The sequence below is a fragment of the Schistocerca serialis genome, chromosome 5 (genome assembly GCF_023864345.2).
Source record: "Schistocerca serialis cubense isolate TAMUIC-IGC-003099 chromosome 5, iqSchSeri2.2, whole genome shotgun sequence".
NCBI lineage: Eukaryota > Metazoa > Arthropoda > Insecta > Orthoptera > Acrididae > Schistocerca > Schistocerca serialis.
Genome location: NC_064642.1, coordinates 289,503,400 through 289,530,505, shown reverse-complemented (window position 1 = coordinate 289,530,505; position 27,106 = coordinate 289,503,400). Strand labels below are relative to the sequence as shown.

At 42.8% G+C, this 27,106-nt stretch overlaps 1 protein-coding gene across 1 annotated transcript in view; it reads right to left on the bottom strand.

Moving 5' to 3' along the window:
* The window catches only part of LOC126481427 (abscission/NoCut checkpoint regulator), a 154,874-nt gene that overhangs the window by 54,073 nt on the left and 73,695 nt on the right, over positions 1-27,106 (bottom strand). Inside the window, exons 3-5 of the mRNA XM_050105172.1 lie at positions 25,052-25,292; positions 24,795-24,977; positions 6,205-6,308 (exon numbers count right to left, since the gene is read on the bottom strand). Coding sequence (XP_049961129.1) covers positions 6,205-6,308; positions 24,795-24,977; positions 25,052-25,292 — 528 coding nt within the window. The remainder of the gene's footprint in view (positions 1-6,204; positions 6,309-24,794; positions 24,978-25,051; positions 25,293-27,106) is intronic.

Genomic DNA, 27,106 nt, shown 5'->3' with positions numbered 1-27,106 from the left:
GAGCTATAGGAGGGTTGCTCGTGCAGCCCCCACAAGTGGTGTGGCTGAGACAGCAAAGAATGTTGAGGTGCCGCCAGCACCGTTGTTTAAGCTCACGAAGATGAGGTGTCCAAGTGAGCTGAGCATCAAACAGCATGCCAAGGAAGCGATGCGTCTCCTCAATATGAAGGAGTTCATTGGCCAGGTTGAGCTCTGGATGGAGGTGGGGTCTTGGAGGCTGAGAACTGAAAACCATGGTTGGATGCCCAAAAATGTGCCTTACGGATAGCTCCCTGCAGCCACCGTTCAGCGACACTGATGCTTGGGGAACTGTAATAAAGACAAAAGTCACCGGCCTATAGAGAGGAACAGACTGATGAGCCCACCACAGCTGTAAGACCATTAATCGCCACCAAACAGAGGGGAACACTAAGAACCGAGCCCTGCGGGGCACCATTCTCCTGAATAAGAGCAGAGCTAAAATAAGTGCCAACACTAACCCAAAAGGAGCGATTGGAGAGAAAATTCCGTAGAAAAACCAGAAGTGGACCCCGTAAGCCCCATTCGTGCAGCGTAGCAAGGATATGATGGTGCCATGTGGTATCGTACGCCTTCCGAAGATCAAAGAAAACAGCAACTAGATGCTCTCGCTGAGTAAAAGCTGTACGAATAGCCGACTCTAGCGAGACTAAATTGTCAATCACTGAGCGGTCCTGACGGAAGCCCCCCTGTTGCTGGGCTAGGAGGCCCTGAGCTTCGAAGATCCACATGAGCTGCCAACTCACCATCCATTCCAGGAGTTTGCACATAATGTTGGTAAAGCTGATAGGGCGATAGCTATCAACCACCAGAGGACCTGCACCAGGTTTCAGCACCGGGATGGTAACGTTATCCTGCCAACGAGTTGGGAAAACGCCCTCCGTCCAGATGCGGTTAAACAGGGCGAGTAATTCACCCTGACAGTGCACCGAGAGATGGTGAAGAAACTGGTTGTGAATTTGGTCTGGATCTGGAGAGGTATCGGGGCAAGCTGTAAGGGCACTTTGGAACTCCCATTCACTAAATGGGGCGTTTGTATCGTTAACAACGGTGCGTGCGAAATGACAACTGCATACGGTCAGCCTGCTCTTTAATGGTGTGGAATTCTGCGCTGTAGCCTACTGTCGCAGAAATATGAGCAAAGTACTCTGCCAGATGTTCAGTGAAGGCGATTGGGTCAGTACAAAGTGTACCCCGAAGAGAAAGGCAAGGGACAGACGCATGAGGGCGAAAACCAAAAATGCGCCGAACCCGCGACCACACCTGACATGGGGAGGTGCAAGAAACTATGGTGGCAACATATCGTTCCCAGCAGCCCTGTTTGCTCCGCCGGATTAACCGCCGAGCCCGGGCCTGCAGCCGTTTAAAGGCAACCAAATTCTCTAGGGAAGGATGACTCTGGTGTCGTTGCAGGGCTCGCCGGCGGTCCCGGATAGCTTCTGCAATCTCTGGTGTCCACCAAGGGACTGACTTACGCCTTAGGGTACTTGAAGAGCAGGGGACAGTTGCCTCGGCAGCAGAAACAATGGCCATAGTGACCTCGTCCACTGCCAAATCAATGTCACCAGGAAGCGGAGCAATGGCCATAGTAGCTAAGGTGTAGGTTGCCCAATCAGCTCCATGAAGAGACCATTGTGGCAGCTGGTCAGGGGGTTGGGATTGAAGAAGAGAAACCAGGGTAGGAAAGTGGTCGCTACCACAGAGGTCGTCGTGAACCCTCTAACTGAGGTAGGGCTACTAAGAGAGAGGTCAATGGCCGAGTATGTGCCATGAGTCAAGCTAAAATATGTGGGAGCACCAGTGTTAAGGAGGCAAATGTCTTGCTCTGCCAAGAGAGCCTCAAAGGTCCTACCCTGGCCCGAGATCTGGGCCCCACCCCATAAAGGGTGGTGGGCATTAAAGTCCCCTAAAAGGAGGAATGGCGGGGGGAGCTGGGCAAACAATGCAGCTAGGTCAGCAAGAGGGACAACCTCATCCAGGAGAAGGTAGAGCGAACAGATGATAAGCTCCATTCCTGCCTGGATTCAAACAGGCACAGCCTCAAGAGCCGTGTGAAGTGGCACTGGGGCACTAGGAACAGTGGCAAGAACATAAACACAGACATTGCCAGACACCCTGTTGTATTCTACGCGTTTCTTATAGTAACCCTGGTAGCCACAGAGGAAGGGGGTCTGCCGAACAGAAAACGAGGTTTCCTGTAGGGCCAGACAAGTGGCAGGGAAGCGGCACAAAAGCTGTTTCAATTCAGCAAGGTGGTGGAAAAAACCAAGGCAATTCCATTGAAGAATAATGGTATCCGACTGTGAAGACATGAGAGAACCTGGAGGGGGGGGGGGGGGGGGGGGGGGGGGGGTTAGGTTACACCTTAGAAGCGCTCGCCGCCGCCGATTGCAAAGTAGCCTGATCCAACTTCCATAGGAGCTGCGGGTTGAGCAACATCTAGCTCCTGAGTGGACACTAGATGCTCCACATCATCTTCAGGCGCTGTGGTGAACTCCTTTTCTGTCTCTATGTCCTTCTCCTTTTGCTTTTTCTTCTTTTCCGTAGGGTCCCATTTGTCCTTCGGTTTATCAGGCTGGGTGGGCTTTTCCAACCCAGTCTCATGGACTGAGGAAGACCTGGAAGCCCTACGGCCCTCAGGTGGTGGCATTTTCAGCCACAGGTTGACATCTGGAGGGGCAGTAACCATGGAAGGGAGGGCACCAAGAGATCTCTTCTGCGTGAGGGGAGCCGGAGGAGGCAGGCACTTCTCCGGCTCAGAGTTGGGGACTGAAGTCCCCAAAGAAGGAGGGGTTGTTACTCCCGATGTTGATAACAGGGGAGCAACGGAAGAGGGTGTTCCCCCAACTACCTGGGGGGCAGGAATAGACGGCCGGGCTGGAGGGCCCACAAAAAGTGACTGAGCTTGGGGGCTCGTCACCAGGGATGGCGACATCATAGCTGCTGCACCAAACGTCGATGAAATGTGGACAGGGTGAAGTCGGTCGTACTTGGGTTTGGCCTCTGAGTAAGTGAGCCTGTCCAAGGTCTTATACTCCATAATCTTACGTTCTTTTTGATAAACCACGCAGTCTGACGAGCAAGGTGAATGTTTCTGTCAGCAGCTGACACAAACAGGGGGCGGTGAACACGGGACGATGGGGTGGGAGGCACGTCCACAATCCCAACAGGTAGGGTCGGCGTCACATCTCAACGACATGTGCCCAAACCTCCAGCACTTAAAGCAGTGCATGGGAGGAGGGACATGAGGCTTAACATCACATTGATATATCACCACCTTGACCTTCTCGGGCAGGGTGTCTCTCTCAAAAGCCAAGATGAAGGCGCCGGTGGCAACCCTAATATCTTTAGGTCCCCTGAAGACACGTCATACAAAGTGGACACCGCAGTGTTCCAGATTTGCACGGAGCTTGTAGTCAGACTGCAACAACAGGTCACGATGAAAAATAAGTCCCTGAACCATACTGAGGCTCTTATGAGGCATAATGGAGACTGTAACATCACCGAGCTTGTCATAAGCAAGCAATGCCCGTGACTGTGCTGGGGATGCTGCCTGTATGAGGACTGCTCCAGACCTCATTTTAGACATGCCCTCAACTTCTCCAAACTTATCCTCTAAATTTTCCAAAAAAAACTGAGGCTTTGTGGTCAGAAATGTGTCCCCATCTGTTCAGCTGCAAACCAGAAATCGGGGAGAATACGTCGCACCAGGTAATTTAGACCACCGTTCCTCCCCTGGTGTGGACAGGGAAGGGAACGGTTGGGGGTCATACTATAATGCACTGAACTTTCCGTTCTTAGAGACTCGTGCTTGTGCACTATTCGTATTTCGTTTCATGGTGGTCCCACGAGCAGCTAGGGGAAGGAATGTCCAACCAGACAGAGCCCCGTTTGCCTGGGTAAGCCTAATACAACTGGGGGCGGCAGGTTCCCCAGAGGTCGCCCGCTAGCAACTGTTCTACCTCAACAGCCATGCGTCTCCTAGGCACGCAGCACACCTTGAGATTGAGGTTTTTTTTATAGAGGTTTATACCATCCTCGCGACCCAGGCAGTTAAACCAAGATTCCCAGGCTCTGTACCGTACAACGTTCCACCGTCACGCCTTACGGTGGTCGTTGAAGCACGCTCAGAGCTTACGGTATTGAGGACTGGTGGCGCTTCCCAGTCCCCAGCTCAGGGACCCCAGGGTCGCCGAGCCCTTGCCCAGCAACTAAATGCTGAGCCCCCTGAGGGGAAAGAACTTATTATGAAATACTGAATCTGTTGCACAAGCTTCGAAGTGCTGCTCTGAGCAAAATTTATTAATATCAATAGTCTTGAAATCAAAACAGTTTCTGATAAATGTGGTAACTCCTCCTTTCTCCATATTTTATCTACAGAAGTAAGAAGCTAACTTTAATCCTGTAACATTTAATGTATCTATACCAGCGGCAACATGATGTTCAAAGAGGCAGATTGTATGAACTGGTTTGCTCAACTCTAATTCTTCAACACAAATAAGCAACTCATTAAGCTTACCCCCTTAGTCCTCAGATATTCTGATGCAATAACAATAACTGATTTTGTGCACTGGCTGAATTACAACTGGATGAACCTAATTTTCCTGCCAATTTTTGAGTATCTCTAGTTTCAATCAGAAGCTGTCTGCAAGAATTGTGTACTGCTTGATCAATGTGAGTGTCATTTTCAGCCTGTCTGTGAACATCTTTTGTTTCTGCCCTCCCTACCCTAAAAAACTGCTGATCTGTCACGTGTAACCACTGGTACGTTACCACTTTTGAAAGCCCCCCCCCCCCTCCCCCCCTAAGGCTTTGCTATTAGCCCATGAAGTTTTTCGTTCCCTTTCCTGCTGAATTGAAGGCCACGCCTAGTATAGTCCCACCTGCTGATAGACTCAACAGGAACCACACTGATATGAGACCCCGTATCTGATCCAAGCAGTCGTTCCACATAAATTAACTCTTCTAACAGAAGAGTTTAAAAAGAGGCTGGTCATGGCGCCTCAGAACAGACACAAGCCCAACACCAGTACGTCTCACTGCTGAAGCTATCTTTACCAGGTCACTCTCAATTGAATAACTAGGGTTCCTATATATTCTGTTGCCCACCCCACCCACTATTACCACAGTGTCTTGCTTTGTGAAGTCTTTGCAAAGTGAACCTACATCCTCTATCATCTGACCCAGACTTGTACCAGGTTTAAAAAATCGGGTGACCTGTTAACCTGACCCTAGTTCACATCCTGCAACAGTTGGCCAACACCTCTACCATGTGAACTACCTAACAACAAAACTTTCTTCTTCATAGCTTTTTCTGACTTCTTACTTTTCAAACTATTTTTGAAAGTTTGTTCTGTTCTGTTTACAAAACCAAAAAGTAATAAATATCTGACTCTAAGAGTATCAAACCTGTGGTTAATTTTATATGGGCTAACCCTGGACCTCAATCCAACTGCAAATGAGTATGTTCACCTGCATGTGTCAGAAGTACTGTGTACTCATCCAGACAACAAAGATAGTTAATCTTCCAGCATAATTAGCACATAAACTTAGGTTAGCTACCATGGTGTTCTGCTGCTAGCAGTGGCTACTGATGTTCAAGACATGAAGTTCAAGCAGTCACTACAAACTCTGTGGGAGTTCTAAGGCTTATGCATCACAAATTTTGATATGCTGTATCTGAAAACTGAAACACAGGCCTTTAACATGACAGAACTGAAGTGAGTGTCTCGAGATTCAAACGTCTTCTCCAACAATGAACAAAAAAGGCAATAATGAATAACAAAAAAAAAATCACTACAAATCCAAAAAAATTTCAGGAACTGAACAGTAGAGAATGTGGAGAAGAAGACAAACAAGTCACTGAAACTCCCACATTCGAGAGCTCTGGAGTATAACACCCAAATCAAGAACACCCTTTTGCAATCCGACAGACACACTAGCATTGACACTGTACTACAGCAAACAATGGGTACAAAAAGTGGTGAGTCACAAGAAGTGAACTGGAGGGGAAAAAAGTATATGCATGCATTACCATTTAATTAGCTGTTAATTAACTCAGATAAAAATACTGATAGACACGTCCATTCACAAACTCCTTGGAACATAAACGAATAGTACCACCATAGTTTGCAATTGACTCTGCAACGATTAACACATTATGAAAACAAAACATAGTATAATTACCTTTCTGACAAATCCTTAGCCTCTCCAGCATCAGACATTTCACTTGTAAGCTTCGCAAGTAACCCATCAGGATTTTCAACAGATACTGCAGTGTCTGTTCCACCCTGTCAAAATAAATAACTGTTTCAGAATTTGGATATCATTTGCTGGATTATAAACTGACATCCTACAACACAACACAACAGATCTTGTGTGTCATGATTTCTTGCTTGTACAGAAATCAAAAGAAAATAAATTGCATATTTAGTGGTTTCCTGATCACAGCACCACTATGCATTTCTGTACAGACGTCTCTTTTCAATAGCCAAAAACCTATCACTACTTATCAACATGTTGCTGTGGTAGTACACGATACAACTTTTCACGAGTACAAGTGGTCAGGTTCATTACAAATTCTATCCAGTAATTTTGCAGCTCGTGTCTTAAACAATTAAAACAATTCCCAGGGATTTCAGCATACTTACTAATATGAATTTTTATACAAGTAATTGCCTCCCACTTGTTCCTTGGTGGAACTCATTGTGTACACAATATTCAAGCAGATTCTTATAAGACTTTGTAGTTTACAAAATTCTATGTTTGGCCAGTAGGTACCGTCATACGTGACAAGCACAGAAAATCAGATTCATTAAGAAGAGTGATTGTTTTCCAGTTGAGGGAGAACTTGCAGAGGAAGAAAATATCTAACTTCAATTTGGGATGGGAAAAACAGGCACATTTTTTATGATAAGGATAGGAAACAGAAAGAGAAGGAAGCACATAAGAAAGAATAAATGAACAGCTTTTATTTGTTCTTGTCGGTTACATTAGAAGTATCAGATTCAACACAGTCAGCCGCACCTTCAAATAAACAAGTCATTAGTTATACAGCTGCCACCATGGCACAAGGTCACTGCTATGAACAATTATTCCTCTACCAATGAAATGTAAGCATCCAACCCTCCGAAGCTCCAGCAGTGTGTATACTTAAGTTTGAATATTCATACACTGAGCCCATTTTGTGTGTTTGCCAGTTGAATAACATTAACAGACTTTCATAGTGGCCGTGGCTCAACATCTTCCGATTAGACACTGTATTGAAGAGTGACAGATTTATAAATTTTTTGTATCTGTATATATTTCTGCATCAAATCTACTGTTAGCAACTGACCCTGCAAATACAGCAACAAAGTTGTGTATTATTTTTGCTACATAATATTAGCTGTAGAATAAATATATATCTGAATTCTCTGTTCATGAACAGCATCTGTTCCTCCTCTTGTATCCACTAAAGAACCCCACAGCAACATCTCAGTGCTGAGTAGCTTCTAACATCTCTTGTTCAGTTTGGAGTCAACAAGTATCAGAACTGCTGTCAGCAGTTTCATGTCTCATACAAGCGCAAGCAGCACAGTAGCGAAAGGTGCCATAAGCTAAAGAAGGAATTCAGCTACCGCCTTCACCCTTAAAACAGTTCATTGAGATGAAGGAAACAGGGAAAGAATATATAATACAGCTGCATAAATGTTCCAATGCCTACTAAATCACAGGTGAATCACATTGTGTGTTCCCCCCACCCCATCTACATCTACATCTACATTTATACTCCGCAAGCCACCCAACAGTGTGTGGCGGAGGGCACTTTACGTGCCACTGTCATTACCTCCCTTTTCTGTTCCAGTCGTGTATGGTTCCCGGGAAGAACGACTGTCTGAAAGCCTCCGTGCGCACTCTAATCTCTCTAATTTTACATTCGTGATCTCCTCGGGAAGTATAAGTAGGGGGAAGCAATATATTCGATACCTCATCCAGAAACGCACCCTCTCGAAACCTGGCAAGCAAGCTACACCGCGATGCAGAGTGCCTCTCTTGCAGAGTCTGCCACTTGAGTTTGCTAAACATCTCCGTAACACTATCACGGTTACTAAATAACTCTGTGACGAAATGCGCCAATCTTCTTTCGATCTTCTCTATCTCCTCCGTCAACCTGATCTGGTACGGATCCCACACTGACGAGCAATACTCAAGTATAGGTCGAACGAGTGTTTTGTAAGCCACCTCCTTTGTTGATGGACTACATTTTCTAAGGACTCTCCCAATGAATCTCAACCTGGTACCCGCCTTACCAACAATTAATTTTATATGATCATTCCACTTCAAATCGTTCCGCACGCATACTCCCAGATATTTTACAGAAGTAACTGCTACCAGTGTTTGTTCCGCTATCATATAATCATACAATAAAGGATCCTTCTTTCTATGTATTCCCAATACATTACATTTGTCTATGTTAAGGGTCAGTTGCCACTCCCTGCACCAAGTGCCTATCCGCTCATATCTTCCTGATTTCACTACAATTTTCTAATGCTGCAACTTCTCTGTATGCTACAGCATCATCCACGAGAAGCCGCATGGAACTTCCGACACTATCTACTAGGTCATTTATATATATTGTGAAAAGCAATGGTCCCATAACACTCCCCTGTGGCACGCCAGATGTTACTTTAACGTCTGTAGACGTCTCTCCATTGAGAACAACATGCTGTGTTCTGTTTGCTAAAAACTCTTCAATCCAGCCACACAGCTGGTCTGATATTCCGTAGGCTCTTACTTTGTTTATCAGGCGACAGTGCGGAACTGTATCGAACGCCTTCCGGAAGTCAAGAAAAATAGCATCTACCTGGGAGCCTGTATCTAATATTTTCTGGGTCTCATGAACAAATAAGGCGAGTTGGGTCTCACACGATCGCTGTTTCCGGAATCCATGTTGATTCCTACAGAGCAGATTCTGGGTTTCCAAAAACGACATGATACGTGAGCATAAAACATGTTCTAAAATTCTACAACAGATCGACGTCAGAGATATAGGTCTATAGTTTTGCGCATCTGCTCGATGACCCTTCTTGAAGACTGGGACTACCTGTGCTCTTTTCCAATCATTTGGAACCTTCCGTTCCTCTAGAGACTTGCGGTACACGGCTGTTAGAAGGGAGGCAAGTTCTTTCACGTACTCTGTGTAGAATCAAATTGGTATCCTGTCAGGTCCAGTGGACTTTCCTCTGTTGAGTGATTCCAGTTGCTTTTCTATTCCTTGGACACTTATTTCATTTGTGCGAGGATTTAGAGAAGGAACTGCAGTGCGGTCTTCCTCTGTGAAACAGCTTTGGAAAAAGGTGTTTAGTATTTCAGCTTTACACGTGTCATCCTCTGTTTCAATGCCATCATCATCCCAGAGTGTCTGGATATGCTGTTTCGAGCCACTTACTGATTTAACGTATGACCAGAACTTCCTAGGATTATCTGTCAAGTCGGTACATAGAATTTTACTTTCGAATTCACTGAACGCTCCACGCATAGCCCTCCTTACGCTAACTTTGACATCGTTTAGCTTCTGTTTGTCTGAGAGGTTTTGGCTGTGTTTACACTTGGAGTGAAGCTCTCTATGCTTTTGCAGTAGTTTCATAACTTTGTTGCTGAACCACGGTGGGTTTTTCCCATCCCTCATAGTTATACTCGGCACGTACCTGTCTAAAATGCATTTTATGATTGCCTTGAACTTTTTCCATAAACACTCAACATTGTCAGTGTTGGAACAGAAATTTTCGTTTTGATCTGTTAGGTAGTCTGAAATCTGCCTTCTATTACTCTTGCTAAACAGATAAACCTTCCTCCCTTTTTTTATATTCCTATTTACTTCCATATTCAGGGATGCTGCAACGGCCTTATGATCACTGATTCCCTGTTCTGCACTTACAGAGTCGAAAAGTTTGGGTCTGTTTGTTATCAGTAGGTCCAAGATGTTATCTCCACGAGTCGGTTCTCTGTTTAATTGCTCGAGGTAATTTTCGGATAGTGCACTCAGTATAATGTCACTCGATGCTCTGTCCCTACCACCCGTCCTAAACATGAGTGTCCCAGTCTATATCTGGTAAATTAAAATCTCCACCTAAGACTATAACATGCTGAGAAAATTTATGTGAAATGTATTTCAAATTTTGTCTCAGTTGTTCTGCCACTAATGCTGCTGAGTCGGGAGGTCGGTAAAAGGAGCCAACTATTAACCTAGCTCGGTTGTTGAGTGTAACCTCCACCCATAATAATTCACAGGAACTATCCACTTCTACTTCACTACAGGATAAACTACTACTAACAGCGACAAACATGCCACCACCAGTTGCATGCAATCTATCCTTTCTAAACACCGTCTGTGCCTTTGTAAAAATTTCGGCAGAATTTATCTCTGGCTTCAGCCAGCTTTCTGTACCTATAACGATTTCAGCTTTGGTGCTTTCTATCAGCGCTTGGAGTTCCGGTACTTTACCAATGCAGCTTCGACAGTTTACAATTACAATACCGATTGCTGCTTGGCCCCCGCATGTCCTGACTTTGCCCCGCACCCTTTGAGGCTGCTGCCCTTTCTGTACTTGCCCGAGGCCATCTAACCTAAAAAACCGCCCAGTCCACGCCACACAACCCCTGCTACCCATGTAACCGCTTGCTGCGTGTAGTGGACTCCTGACCTATCCAGCGGAACCCGAAACCCCACCACCCTATGGCGCAAGTCGAGGAATCTGCAGCCCGCACGGTCGCAGAACCGTCTCAGCCTCTGATTCAGATCCTCCACTCGGCTCTGTACCAAAGGTCCGCAGTCAGTCCTGTTGACGATGCTGCAGATGGTGAGCTCTGCTTTCATCCCGCTAGCGAGACTGGCAGTCTTCACCAAATCAGATAGCTGCCGGAAGCCAGAGAGGATTTCCTCCGATCCATAGCGACACACATGATTGGTGCCGACATGAGCGACCACCTGCAGATGGGTGCACCCTGTACTCTTCATGGCATCCAGAAGGACCCTTTCCACATCTGGAATGACTCCCCCCGGTATGCACACGGAGTGCACATTGGTTTTCTTCCGCTCTCTTGCTGCCATATGTAGGAGTGTATACTTACCGCCTCCTAGTGAAACTGTTTCCCCTCAGTGAGTCCCAAACCCAGTCCTAGGAGGTCTTAATTGCAAGTTTAGATGAATTTTTTGAGAGTCAAATGCACATTGCTGCTGCTCGGTACAAATTTTTCCAAATGCAATGTTATAGTAATCAGTTCTATAAAGAATGGATTGCAGAGATGGAGGGCATGACTAGAGATTGTAAATTCTGTTGTGTCTGTGGTGCTTACCAGCATGAAATGATTTGTAATGTTATTATTCAGAATCTATGGGTCAGAGACTGAAGGATGAAATTCTAAAGCATCACAACCATAGCACTAGTGAAGTGCTAGAAGTCATCGACGAACACGAAGTTCAAGATTTAGCTGAGCAAGAATTCTGTCTACCAGTTATCGCTTCACTCGAGACAAACAACCCCACCCACAGCTCCAGCCTCTGCACTCATAAGTCAGCTCCACGTAAACAAGGCTGGGCATACTACATATGGCCTTTGCAGTGCCAGCAGAATACTAATTACACTGCCCCAGCTCCACAAAAACTGAAATCCTGTGTGAAATGCTTTGTCACCTATGACTGGAAGAACTGTTTCTTCAGGCAAGTCAAAGTACAGAACATATAAAACTGGTCTGCCTGCAAAAGGCTGGAAAGCCGCCGTTTCACACGAGAATAATGCAAAGTAGAAATGAATGGAAGTCAATGTCATTTCATGTTCAGATTCTGCACCCCCTGCTCAAAATGAAGAAAATGCACACACACATATTTAATGCAAATACCACACACACTTCAAAAAGGCTCTCCCAATCTCAACGTTCACGAAAGCACTCTAGTGCACAGGCGGAAACAGTTTTTCACAACATGGAATGGACAACTGTATTCGCAAAACACACCGCAAACTGTGGATTACATTACAAATTTGTAACCTGTCAGTGCCTTTTCAACTAGATACTGGAGCTTCTGTCACATTGCTTAGCGTTGATACATATGAAAAAAGTCTGCATCTCACCGCCTTTAATGGCAACAGCATCTCAGTGCTTGGAACATGCCACTTACCTGCAAAATACAAGAACAGGACTAAAGAAGTACCTTGCACCGTAGTTCGTTCACACAAGAGTCCAAATATTTTCAGCATGGATGTGTTCGATTCCTTCAGATTAGCCATACAAGAAAATGTGCAATAGTTTATCTCTTCTGAATAACGTGATTCTGATTCACACATCTAACAAATGAACAAGAGAGTTATTCCCCACTTCATTCCAACAGCAGGTGTTAAGCCTTCTGCACAGAGTAATTGGGGGGATAGTTCATACTAAGTAACTACTGCTCCAACATTGTACATAGCTTGCTTTAGGTAAGCAAATAGATCATGTAAGGCACAATGTCATCCTTACACTGACAATCAGGACGCTCCCTGTCAGGAATTTTTCTCCTGGCCACATTCTGATACTTCATATAGTGAGCGTATAGACTTTTCTGGCCCCTTTAGGCAAACACACTGAATGACTATCTTTGATGCCTACAGCAAATACCTTTTTGTTATCTCAGTGCATTTGATGAATGCTGCCAGCACTATCAAGGCCCTCACTTCTGTATTTTCTCTAAGGCTTTCCACAAACAACTGTTTCCAACAATGGACCTCATTTTTCTTCAAAGGAATTTACACAATTTTGCAAACACAATGGAATACAGCATATCGGGACATCACCATTCTTACCACAGTCTAATGGCGAGACCAAATGTTTCGTTCATATGTTCAAGATACAGATGTCAAAACTATGAGCTTCACATTCCTGTGAAGATGCCTTACTGACGTTTCTGAGTTCATATCGTACTTTGCCTGCTCCTGAAATTTCATTAGCAGAGCATTTGGTAAGGGCAACGCCACTGGACTTTGCTGCATCTGCTTCATCCCCACTGCTCTGCTCCAATTGACTTCACCACAAAGTTTCACCCGAACGTCAGAGTTAAATATCAAGTGTACAACAACACACATTTATGGGACTCAAGTGTTGTTCTCAGATCGGCTGACAGAGCCCATTAGTATCCTGAAACCAGTATACTAACTGCAGCAGTGGAAGCATGCATCAGTGCCACCAATATCAGCTGCGGCCCTGTGAATTCAGTGACCCTGCTGAGGACCAATCTGTTTCAATTTCTTCACTGCATGATGTCACAATGCAGCTTCCTACACGGCTTACCGAGTGGATGGCACTACCTGCTGCCATCTCGCTGAAGTAAGTCTCCACCTGCCCATCTTCGACCCTAATGTTACCAATGCTGCAGGTAGCCTCTCTCATGGACATCAATGCAGTCACCGTCAGGTAGTTCAAGGGCACCCTCTGTGCTCCTACCTGTGCCATTGGATGTGTCCTGCACCTGGTTTGGCGGCAGTTTCACTGGCATTCGCAAGGCACAATGTTGAGACACAGGTTTGTTTGCTCTGCCTCCCCTCCCTCGCCAAGCAACCACCCTCATCACTATCCACAGCACAAGCCTTCCCCCCGTGCTTCAAAGCTGGGCAGGGAGGGGTGTATATCGGCTGTGATCCAGTCGCCCGCACCTTCAAATACGCATTTAGCACACCACCAGTTACACTGCCGCATTTCCTACAGCCACCACCGCGGCACAAGGGCACTGCCACAAGTGATTATGCCACTGTCAATGAGATGCAAGCATCCCCCCTCTGGAGCTCCAGTGGCAGGAGTACTTCAGTTCAAACTTTCATACACTGAGCCCATTTTGCGTACTTGCCAGCTGAATAACATTTAAAGACTTTCATGGCGGCCAGGGCTCCACATCATCTGAATAAACATTGTACTGAACAGTGATGAGTTTATAAATTTTTTTTATCTGTATACATACCTATATTCAAATCTAACAATATTATGAGAAGAAAAGTTGCTACTCACCACATAGTGAGATGCTGAGTCACAGATAGGCACAACAACTCTCACAATTGCAGCTTCCAGCTGTTAAGGCTTTTGTCAACAACAGACATGCGCGCGCACGTGCGTCCACACACACACACACACACATACACACACACACACTTGCAGTCTCAGGTAACATATTCAAATCTTCTACTACTTTTAGCAACTGACGCTGAAAACACAGGCAAGTTATGTTTTATTTTTCTATTTAATATTAGATGTAGAATAAATTAATATCTGGATTCTCTGTCCATGAACAGCATCTGTTCCTTGCTCCTGTACCCACTAAAGAACACACAGCACACAAAGGAAGACATAAAAACATTATTTTGTAAAATAGTATGATCACAAATAAAATAATTATGAGCATAGTGAAATACATAAGTGAAGGAAACCGTGGGTCACATTACACAATGATGCCATGAACGAGTGCATGAGAGTTGCATAGTCACTGGATGCTGCACAAAAAGAAGCGGTGGTCAGATACATTCCCTGTCCCTTTGACAAAGCAAATGCAAATTGCAGTCCATTATTTAATACTAAAGTATGTTGTGCTTTTTATTTATTTATTTATTTATCTTACAGCTCGAAACATGTATTTAACATGCATGGGCAATGTTATAATAATTACATTCAGATTATTGATACACAATATAAATAGATTACATGCTACTAAGTAAAATATCATTGAAGTATATTTAATATAGCATTCCTGATGTCAAATCATGTCAGCACCATACTGTATGGGCACTTCAATACAAGCCATTTTTTTAACTCGTTTTTAAAAATTCTACCAGAAAGCTGTTTCAGGTTGTTTGGCAGAGAATTATAAAATATTGCTCCCTTAATGAATGGGGTATTTGTTGTTAGATTCAATCGTCTGCTCACCATATGAAAGTCTGATTTTTGTCTTGTATTGTAATCATGGATTTCCATATTCCTGTTTCCCACTTTTTTGTCTTTTTTCACTAATAATATTGATTGAAACATATATACTGCATAGATAGTCATAATATTAAACTTAATAAACAGGTTTTTACATGAAGTTCTGGGTCTTACTTTTGCCATAGTTCTTATTACTCTTTTCTGCAATACAAATACCCTTTTTATATTGTATTGGCTACACCCACCCCACAATACAATTCCATAAGATAGATGGGGATACACCAACCCAAAATACGCTATTTTTATTGCTTCGATATCTAAATATTGAACTAATCTCCTTAGTAAATACAGACTAGATGTTATTTTACCACAGACATGATCTATTTGCTGATTCCATGAAAGTCTGTCATCTACACTCCTGGAAATTGAAATAAGAACACCGTGAATTCATTGTCCCAGGAAGGGGAAACTTTATTGACACATTCCTGGGGTCAGATACATCACATGATCACACTGACAGAACCACAGGCACATAGACACAGGCAACAGAGCATGCACAATGTCGGCACTAGTACAGTGTATATCCACCTTTCGCAGCAATGCAGGCTGCTATTCTCCCATGGAGACGATCGTAGAGATGCTGGATGTAGTCCTGTGGAACGGTTTGCCATGCCATTTCCACCTGGCGCCTCAGTTGGACCAGCATTCGTGCTGGACGTGCAGACCGCGTGAGACGTCGCTTCATCCAGTCCCAAACATGCTCAATGGGGGACAGATCCGGAGATCTTGCTGGCCAGGGTAGTTGACTTACACCTTCTAGAACACGTTGGGTGGCACGGGATACATGCGGACGTGCATTGTCCTGTTGGAACAGCAAGTTCCCTTGCCGGTCTAGGAATGGTAGAACGATAGGTTCGATGACGGTTTGGATGTACCGTGCACTATTCAGTGTCCCCTCGACGATCACCAGTGGTGTACGGCCAGTGTAGGAGATCGCTCCCAACACCATGATGCCGAGTGTTGGCCCTGTGTGCCTCGGTCGTATGCAGTCCTGATTGTGGCGCTCACCTGCACGGCGCCAAACACGCATACGACCATCATTGGCACCAAGGCAGAAGCGACTCTCATCGCTGAAGACGACACGTCTCCATTCGTCCCTCCATTCACGCCTGTCGCGACACCACTGGAGGCGGGCTGCACGATGTTGGGGCGTGAGCGGAAGACGGCCTAACGGTGTGCGGGACCGTAGCCCAGCTTCATGGAGACGGTTGCGAATGGTCCTCGCCGATACCCCAGGAGCAACAGTGTCCCTAATTTGCTGGGAAGTGGCGGTGCGGTCCCCTACGGCACTGCGTAGGATCCTACGGTCTTGGCGTGCATCCGTGCGTCGCTGCGGTCCGGTCCCAGGTCGACGGGCACGTGCACCTTCCGCCGACCACTGGCGACAACATCGATGTACTGTGGAGACCTCACGCCCCACGTGTTGAGCAATTCGGCGGTACGTCCACCCGGCCTCCCGCATGCCCACTATACGCCCTCGCTCAAAGTCCGTCAACTGCACATACGGTTCACGTCCACGCTGTCGCGGCATGCTACCAGTGTTAAAGACTGCGATGGAGCTCCGTATGCCACGGCAAACTGGCTGACACTGACGGCGGCGGTGCACAAATGCTGCGCAGCTAGCGCCATTCGACGGCCAACACCGCGGTTCCTGGTGTGTCCGCTGTGCCGTGCGTGTGATCATTGCTTGTACAGCCCTCTCGCAGTGTCCGGAGCAAGTATGGTGGGTCTGACACACCGGTGTCAATGTGTTCTTTTTTCCATTTCCAGGAGTGTATATATGTCCCCAGAAATTTACATTCTGAACAGGTATTTTCCTGAATGTCCTCATTTAGAACTGTATTTTTATTTGAACTACTTGTCTTAAAATAAATTAAATTAGTTTTGTTAATACTGACCCTCAGGTTTTCTTTTTCAAAATGTGTTTGGGCTTTTTCAACAAAATTCTGTACCACTGAATTTAGGTCATCATTACTACGTGCCCAGCAAACCCCAGAGGTGTCATCAGCACACATAGTAATACGATGACTGGTGTCTAATACTTTTGGGAAATCATTCACGTAGCAAATAAACAAGAAGGGGCCCAAGATAGAGCCTTGTGGCACACCAAAATTTATGTTCCTTACCTTTGATCTTCTTTTTGCAATTACCTCTCCATTATCATACACAACTTTTGTGCATTGTTGTCTATCTTTAAGGTAAGATTCTATTAAAAGCAACAGTTTCCCACTGACACCATTATAAGCAAGTTTACTTAAAAGAGCGCCATGATGGACTCTGTCAAACGCTTTGGAAAGATCTAAAAACACTCCTGCTGTTTCGTATCCCTCATTTATTTTCTCCATCAGACAGCGTACAAACTGTACTGCTGCAGATATGGTGCTCCGACCACTTCTAAAGCCGTGTTGGAAATCTCCTATTTAGTTATTCATATTATAGTGCTCAATTAGGATTTCTAGCATTATTTTTTCAATTAATTTACCAAACACTGACGTTAAGGCAACTGGTCTGTAGTTCTGTGGTTGTTTTCTTTCCCCTTTTTTATATAAAGGTTTAACTAAAGCAAGTTTCAGTTTCTTCGGAAACACACCTTCTTCAAGTACACAATTTATTAGATGGACTAATGGTCTGGCTAACTCACCCTTGCATTTTTTCAGTAGAAAAGGAGAGAATTCATCCCATCCAGCTGATCTTTTATTTTTTAGGTTGTCAATTAGCTCTGTTACGTCCTTGATGGTTACTGTAGGTAGCATACAAGAGTTGCCAATCTCCTGATTACAGCAACATTATCCATTGATGACATTCAAGATCTAGCCAATGTGTAGACAATTTGAGAAAGTGTCCACAACAAGTTAAAACATAGCCCCTCAAACAGGCATACAAAATCGACGTATTGCCACTTTCACAGATGATCAGGAGTGGGCCAGGGTGCAAATTTCTAACTTGGAACTGACTAGTTTTCTGTACACAGTTGGCAGATCTGAGCCACACATCTGATACCAACCTCAACACCTTCATTTTAGACGCCCCCTAAAGTGTCTCAATGTCACAGTTGGAAGATGAGAGGCTGGCTGGAGTTCAGTCAGGACATCATCTGGTACTCTGAGTATTTAGTGCTAGCACAAGTACCCCAGAAGTATGTGCATTCTGCAGTATCCATAGATTTTGGCAGGTGCTTCAGCCAACCACTACACATATAATGAGCTACTCTGTGTAAATATGACCCCTGACCCATTTATTTTGCAACTTCCCGGGCAGTTAGAAATTCATCCAGCTGGTCATAGACTTTTTCATTTAACTTGAGATAAAGTGCCTCCTGAAGCCATAATTAGAACTCGTTAAGCCTGATAAAGTGCTGGTGTTCGCATGTTGAGCAGTAAGCCAGTAGTAGATTTAAATGTTTGCTAAAAGGGTCCATCAGTGCAGATATTGCACCATTTTACTGGGCAAGTTTACCCAGGGGTCAAAAAATAAAATTTTTAACTTGTGGTTCGTAGTAAGGTACATTTGGTCCCATGTAGGAAAACATGGAACTTTTTCATACAGGGTGTAATTCATCTGTGCCATTGATCATGTTTTGGACATGTAGACAACAGATTACTTAGTGCCAGCAGGGTTCGTAAGTAACAGCACAAAACCTGTCCCATGCTCTAGGCATCTGCAAGTAGTCCTAAGCCTTTCCTGGTATAAATGTGGCCAGCACAATTTTCAAATACTTTTCCAGTTTTAGAAAATATGCCTGACTAGCCTCAGACCAGAGGAATTTAGGCCCCTTTCTGAGGTTGTACAAAATCTGTATAGTCTTCTGAATGAATTTGTCATAATAGTTTGTTTTACACATGAATAACTATAGCTCTTTCAAATTTTTAGGTGCAGGGAGATTGTCATTGCTTTATTAAGGACTGACATGGGTTGAAGACCATCTTTGCTTCAAGGTATTGGAGACTGCATTGAAAAAATAGCTGCATTTTAAACCATTATAAAAGTTTATCAATGAGGTTTCATATATCTGCAAGGTGTTGATCTTGGGTAGCCCCTGTCGTGATTATGATGTGGAAATAATTTGTAATTTTCAGCCTGTGGCAGGTCCCCCTGCAGCAGCTGTTTCAAGTATCTCTGGAATTTTGTGGCACCATTCATAACTCCAAATTGCATATTGAATACCATGAAACACTTTGATTTTTCCTCTGAAAGGCAATTGTAGGCATGTACCAACAATTTTAGAATAGAACTACTTCCACTCCCTCCCTTCTTCACTCTTATACTTTGCCCGTAGCTCTTTCAAAGTAGGTTTCAGGTAAACATCAAAGTTAAGATAATACATTGATATATGACTTAAAATCACTACTATTTTACATTGTTCTGATAAGCTCTATAGTTAGCACAACTGGTTAGATGCCGTTATTGTCATTACTGTATTCAATTCCCATAAGCTATCACATTTGCCTTTTGATTACTTACTTCCTTAAAAAGAATACAGACACAGCACAGGAAAAAAAGGTCTAACATTAGGCATCAATGTAGTATAAATCTTGAAAACTTTGTGTCTCCCACAGGTCAGGACCAAATATACTGGAATAATCTTTATACAATGAGTCCCAGTAACTAATTTGACTGTTGGTAAAAAAGACATTCATTGAATGAAGAGTCAGAAAACCAAGGAATGTAAAGGCATCCAATGCAAAAAGTTCAATGTATGACATGAAGGAATTTTGAAAAATGTTACTGATCTACAAACTTGTTTGCAGCTTACATCAGTTGTGTGATTTGGCCATTTAAAGCAATAGACTGGTTAATGTATTTTATGATATGTTGTATTCTCACCTCCAAAGACAATGAGTTGACACGTCTATATGTTTCACCATTGATTATGCATGCAGATTGACCAGTATCCGCCTCGAATTTCCCTTAACCAATCTTGTTGATGACTCAAAAGCAGCATGCTGATTACATATATAATACATTGTATTGCAGTGGGGGCATTCATAGCAGCCGTTATATGAGACAACTTATTACATGATACTTCACCTTTTCTATCCCTACATTTACAACGATACTCTGCAATCCACCATGCAGCACTTGGCAAAGCGCATTTTTGTTTTACCCCTCACTGAGAAGAAATTACTAACCACATTAACTTAAACACGTCTTTGTATGTTGGTCCCACAGAAACTAATGATGGTGGAGTTTGAAACAATCTTGCTCAGAAAGCATTTTTATATTCGAGTCAGCGCATCCACTTCCTCTTGTGAATTTAGTGCATTCACCATCAAATGTTGAAGATTCACACTATCCCTCAGCATGATTCTTCAATGCAAGTAAAATAACAGAGCCCAACAATATTTGCACTCTTCTCTACATTGATTTATAGACACACATCACTCCTGCAAAGTGGTGTGTAACATCACATATTGCCTCACTTAGATGAATGATTTTGTTGTAAATACAGCTATTTCTCTTAATTCACAGGTCAAGCTTCTACCATTGCAATCTTTTTATACTATCACAAACTACTTCTGCTAAATCTATCTAATTACTGATGTAATATAAAGTTAATAGCCCTTATTCTGTAAGCATAGCAATGTACTTCTCATTTTCCACTTCTGATCGTTTCATCATAATTAACACAGTATCGTTAATCTTGGCTCAATTTTAGTTGAAGGAATGTGCTTTTCATCCACTTGTAACTTTTTCTTAATGTGACAAATATTCAATTTAACGACCACTACAGTTTTAATGAGCATTGCTTTTGATTAAATGCTGCTTTATCAATACAAGATGTTGTGTCCTGACAACTTATTTACTAACTCACTGTTAAGCCTGAGGCTGTTGGAACCAAATGATAGCACTCCAAGGCAGGAAACAGAAGACATAACGCTGATTGTAGAGAGAGACAATAGCGCTTTGGTTAATAGTAATGAAGGTGCTTGTGAGCTGCAAAAACTCTGGGCAGTTGTCCCAGTGTAGAAGTTCCAGTCCAAGGAACAGGCTGGTAATTCCATACAATGTCCAGATGCAGTTGTAAGGTGCCATGGTAGACTGTAGTCTCATACAGGCATGCCAGTTCTGCAAGGTTCACAGGAGAGCTTCTGCAAAGTTCGGAAGGTAGGAGACGAGGTACTGGCAGAAGTAAAGCTGTGAGGACAGGGCGTGAGTTGTGCTTGGGTAGCTCAGATGGTAGAGCACTTGCCCGCGAAAGGCAAAGGTCCCAAGTTCGAGTCTCGGTCCGGCACACAGTTTTAATCTGCCAGGAAGTTTCATATCAGCGCACACTCCGCTGCAGAGTGAAAATCTGCATTCTGGCTTCTTTTTTATTTAACAGAATGGATATGTCAGCTTATCCTGTGTATGTTAAACTTGTACAAGAAATTAAAAGAGTATATACGTAATATGATAGTACATTACATATTTGAATTTAGCGCACTAACAATAATGTTCAGTTTGCTTCATTCTCACTGCCAGGTTTTGCACTGGTGCACTGGCCGATATGGCGGCTAAGAGCTAGACACTAACAGTCAACATGCTAGAAGCTACTGTTGCACACAGGTACACTAGGTTTCTTAGTGTTTATTTAACACTTGAGTGTCACACTTTCACCTGAGTGTCACATACGAAGAATTGCCATGTCATTTGTCTTCATTCTGGGTGCAGTGGGTGTGTGTTTGTTGTTCAAAATCCGACGCTGTGGCAGAAGATCTCCATTCTTACGGCCTGGGTGTAATTATTACCTATCGTACTCACATTTTCAGCAGAGAGAACCCTGATCAACAGCATCCATCAATGAGGTAAGTACTGACTCGAACAACTATATCAGGCACGCGCAATAGTTTTTGACTTGATTCTAGACCATTTCAGGTCAAATATACTAATCTTGAGTAATGACAATCTATTTTATATGGACTGTATTGCCGGATGTTACAGATTAGATATAGACTTGTTCATAAGTTCAATCATTACCATTTGTGTGCTAAGTCAACAGGCTGTTCATGTGTTGTAACCATAGCTAAGCAAGTGCTTAACAATTACGTCTTAAAAATTTCTAGACCTATTCATAATAATGACGATGTTGGTTTTATAGTACCCTTCCCACTCCTAAGTTCTTTTTAGGTGATTAAACTTTGTGCTTAAGCACAAAATTTTCCTAGACCGGCCATACCTTCTAAGCAAATGATGTCGTCCTCATATCATGACCAATGAATACTTCATAAATGTTAAGACAGTTGTTCTAGGTACATTCTGCACAGGATAACATATACACCCTTTTCCTCAGCTATACCTTTTATTTCACTTTACTAGTAAATTCAAGGTCAGGAGCTAAGTTTGCGTCTTGTCCCAACAAGTAACTATCATACAGTTTATGCGCAGGCGCGAGGTACTGTGTCTGCCAGCGTCTCACTCAAGTACCTGCGAGGTAGGGAATCTGGGGAAGGGAGGTGGGAAGGGTTTCCTGTCTTTAGGGCTATCTTCTTTCTCTTCTTCAATCTTAGCAACCATTTCTATTTATTTCCTTTCTTACTTCTCATTTGAGGACCTATCTATTTTTTCCGTCTTTCCATATTCACATACTTCTATCACAACATACTTCTATCACAGAAGTCCTTCCTACTTTCCGTGGTTTCTAATAACCTACATCTTATCTTTCGATAAGAAGGCCGAGGAATCAGACTACATGAACACACAAGAAGATATTTAAACACAAACATTAAAATTACAGATGTAGAATCATATAAAAAAAACTATGATGATTCTACACTGAGTGTACATAAAAAGGAGACATGAGTAATCAAAGAGAACACAAGCAAGTTCCTCCAAATTACAACAGATAATGAATGAGTACATACTTAGCAAAGGTAGTACAAAAGGGGAGAACAGAAAGTAGATTACTCAAGTGTCATGAACACCTGCAGTTTACAGCTGGAAATAAGGAAAGAGTCCTCACAATTCTTAAATACTATAAAAGATGATTAAAAACACGAAAATAGTTCAGGTCTTGATGTCAAGGTGAAATAACAACAGAATAAAGGAATGCTCACCTGAAGATTGGTCTAGAGAGAGAAAAAAAGATTGTTGTTGAAGTGAAAGCGGTATGTAGAAACATGTATGAGAAAAGTATATTGTTATGATATGAAATGTTGTTGTGAGTGATGTTGTGTACATAATGATTATCTATAAAATATTGCATGTCTGATCTGAGGGGGAGGGATATGTAGTGTTTTGAGAATTTCCGCATGAATTCTAGAACCACTTGGCCTTCCACCATCTCGAACACACGATATTTTAGATGTGAGTGGGAGAAAGGAACCCTATCTACTGTGCGTCACCTGTCTGTGTGTGTAGGTGTGAAATCAGTCACGAGCAAAAGGCCAATGCGGGGGTTGAACGGCACCGACAAGTACTTGTCAGGTGATACACGGAAGTCGCAGTGAAAGCACAAGGAAGAACCAAGGGACTTCTGTGTTATTCTGTGCTGTTTGTAATTGTGACTACTGTTAGTGACAAAAAAACAACTGGGATTCTGAATTGTGAAAAAACTCTTATCTTGGACTTGCTGGAGGCAACACATATTTTACGATATGTTTGAAGTGGAGACATGGTTGTTAAGCCAACTCTTTGCTAAATGTACTTAAATCTATTTCTAATGAGAGACGATATGAGTGACTTCACGAGAATTCTAATGTTATGTGTGAAGTGTGAATTTTGTTCTTTATGAAGCTCAAATATAGCTATAGTTGTTGAAAAGTATTCTTCGAGTACCTAATTATTTCGCAAGTAGAGAGAGAGAGTCTTTAAGGTTCCTGTAACTATCATCATTCTTCGGAGAAGTAGTTTATAGAGATTCCAGAAGCCGGCTATCCAGAGAAGAAGATCGGCTGTGTACACCAAGTAAGTCAACTCGTATAAGAGAAGTGGGAAGAGTGCAATACACCTTACACGCTATTCGTTGTCAAAATACGTTAGAGGCTTTTATCACTCATTTCTTACTTAGGTAGAAAAGCACTGGAAATAGGACTAAAACATCACGCATTGCTGGCCTAACTAAACTTGGTGCCACCTCCTTGTTTGGGAGGGAAGACAGGAAATACTCAGCTGCTGTTTCAAGGATTTATGAGGAAATGTTACTCCTAAAATGATGGACTAGTTGCCTAGGAACTTTTGCTTCATTGAATAATTTGCTTCAAACCTGCTGCCTCTTTCCGAGCTGCTACCCACTGACCATTACTCCCTCTCCTCACCTCCCACATCACTCTCTATCAACCCACCGCTCTTTATGCTACCCCCACTACAACCACTCCACCTACCAAAATGCAGTACTGACACTGGCAGTAGTCCAGCCAGCACCACATAGGGGCATTGTGTGTGTGTGTGTGTGTGTGTGTGTGTGTGTGTGTGTGTGTGTGTGCGCGCGCGTGCGCGTCAAAGGATAACTCGAAAAGCTAACAAGTTTTCTTTCTTTTGTGTGTGCCTTTCGTCAACAACCCCACACTTCTGCTTTTCACTGAGTGATCTCCATTAATCCAAAAGTATATAAAAGTTTCTACAGTTTACATTGTTTCAGTGTTTTACAATGTTAAAGAGTAAAGTCTATGGAAAATAAAAAAAATCGGAGATGCTGAACAGCTATAAATATAACATCACACAGAGGAGACTGGCTAAAAATGGCCACCAAACAAATACTTTTATTTCTGGGCAGCACTCAGGAATGCCACATAGTCTGATGAGTAATGTAATATCATAAGAAGTAGAAATCAACAGTGACACAATTACCCATTTATTATTATATGAGGAGATTAACTTACCTCAAGTGTCTTCTCTTGCTGCTTTTGAGAATTATCCTGTTTGCCACGTAAAAGGGCAAGTCTTCTAGTTATTTCATCTTCTGGCTTTTCTAATTTAGCTGCTAGTGCATCTTCTTCCATAAATTGTTTAACTAAATCGTGTGTCTTCTCAGTTTCTGTCCGTGTATCGGGAATCATATAAACCTATAAAAAGATTATTAATATATGGAAATCTAAGTGTTGTAATTTCACTCTGTCACATTAAGTATAAGCACAACCTGCTTTCTTGAGATGGCTTGCATGTAATCTGGATCCTGTCCTTTTAAGGTCGCCAACCTCCTTGCTATTTCTTCTTCATTTGGTGCAGGTTGTTGCTTCCTTTCTTCCCTTAGTTTTTCTAGCCGATTTAAAATTTCACGATCTACACTGGTCATTCCATGCTTTAGATTCTTCAAACGTTGATCTTGTACATACACAATGATAGGTGGTTTAGCAGGATTCTCTAAAGATTCTAAGCTCCTGCAAAACATCAACAATAATGTCCATGGGGCTGTAATTATTATGTAACTACAAGCCAATTAAGACTGCAAAGAAATAATATACAGTTTGTTTAAGTACTGCAGCTCTCTGTTTTCTCTCAACTGCAGTTTAATTTAATAATGAAGAAACTCACCAAAATTTAGATATTAAACAAGTGCTTCAGAAAAATCAGAGAAAAGATTTCACACAAGAGGGGGAACCCAAACATAGTGAATTGTTCTTTCAGGTGATGGACATAGGGTGAAATGTTCTCCAACTAAAGACCCTTACTGTGTGAGAGTGTCAGTAAGGCCAGAACGCTTGTTTTTGAAGCTGGTATTTCATCTGTCTAGCAATTTGGCTGTTATAGGTAAGCTAACATCAAGTTCTATTTTCTGTTACAAAATAGGCAGCACAAACTGTCACACTGCTATAGCTGATATACAGGGAAGAATATTAAAGTCTTCCATATCAGCACCATGAGCAATGAATCACAGGTGCGAAAATACAAGAAAACAATGTATGTGTACAGGGTGAAAATTATTGAACTATATGAAATAAAGTCGTCATAACTTCTGAATTGTTTGCTTTCAGATGTCCATACCACAAGGTTGGCAGCAGGGCATGCTGGTTTGTTTTAGCAACAAACTCCACTTTCATTTGGATGGGTTCGTCAATAAGCAAAACTGGCACATTTGGGGGACTGAGAATCCACATTTCACGATTGAGAAGTCTCTTCATCCTCAACTGGTGACCATGTGGTGTGCAATGTCCAGTCACAGGATTATCAGTGCAATATTCCTTGAGGGCACGGTGACCACCGAATAGTACATGAAGGTTTTGGAAGATGATTTCATCCCCATTAGCCAAAGCGACCCTGATTTCGACAAGATGTGGTTCATGCAAGACACAGCTCAACCTCATCAAAGCAGATGAGTGTTTGATGTCCTGAAGGAGCACTTTTGGGACCGAATTCTGGATCTAGGGTACACAAAGGCCACTGGCATGAGCCTTGACTGGCTACCATATTCTCTGGATCGGAACACATTTTTTAGAGACACAGTGTACATCAATAACCCCAGAACCATTGCTGAGCTGAAAACAGCCATTCAGAAAGTCATGGACAATTTCGCAATTTGTTTGTGTCACGTCATCTCCAATGGTAGCAGGCATATCGAACATGTCTTATCTCTAAGTGTTTTATTCTTTGGTACTCTTTTCACTTAAATTATTACCAATCATATCAAAATGCTACCAGCAACATATTTATAAAGAATCTTTAATGTGATGAAGGGAAAAAACTGGTATTTCTTTGCTTATATTTCAGCAAGGCTTTTTCAAATTATAAATAAATTTGGTAACCCCTAGAGCCTCAACATGATTCAGCAACGAGTCTTTCATATTAGGTGATACCAGGCTCTAGTAGATTCTTGAATCCATCTTTTTTTCTGAATCTACATAGAAATGATAAAACTTCTCTTACAAAATCTGAACTTCCTTTTTTCCTTCAACAATCATTCCTTTTAGCTCAGTAGAAGTAGCCACATCTTTATATATTTTGGTTGGTTGGGGACTAAAACTGAATGGCTCCTAAACATGTATTATGTTCCAATACTCACATCTGTTAGGACGAGTCAAAACTGTAGAGAAGAATTTGAGAAATGATTAATTTTATGATAATTATCTGTGAATGATACCAAAGCCAGTACAGCAGCCTGAAATTGTAACTTTGCAGTTTTCCTATTAATAGATTAAGTTGTCATCATTACATGGGGGGAAGTGATTTTGCACAGTGAACATTGTGGATTCAATTC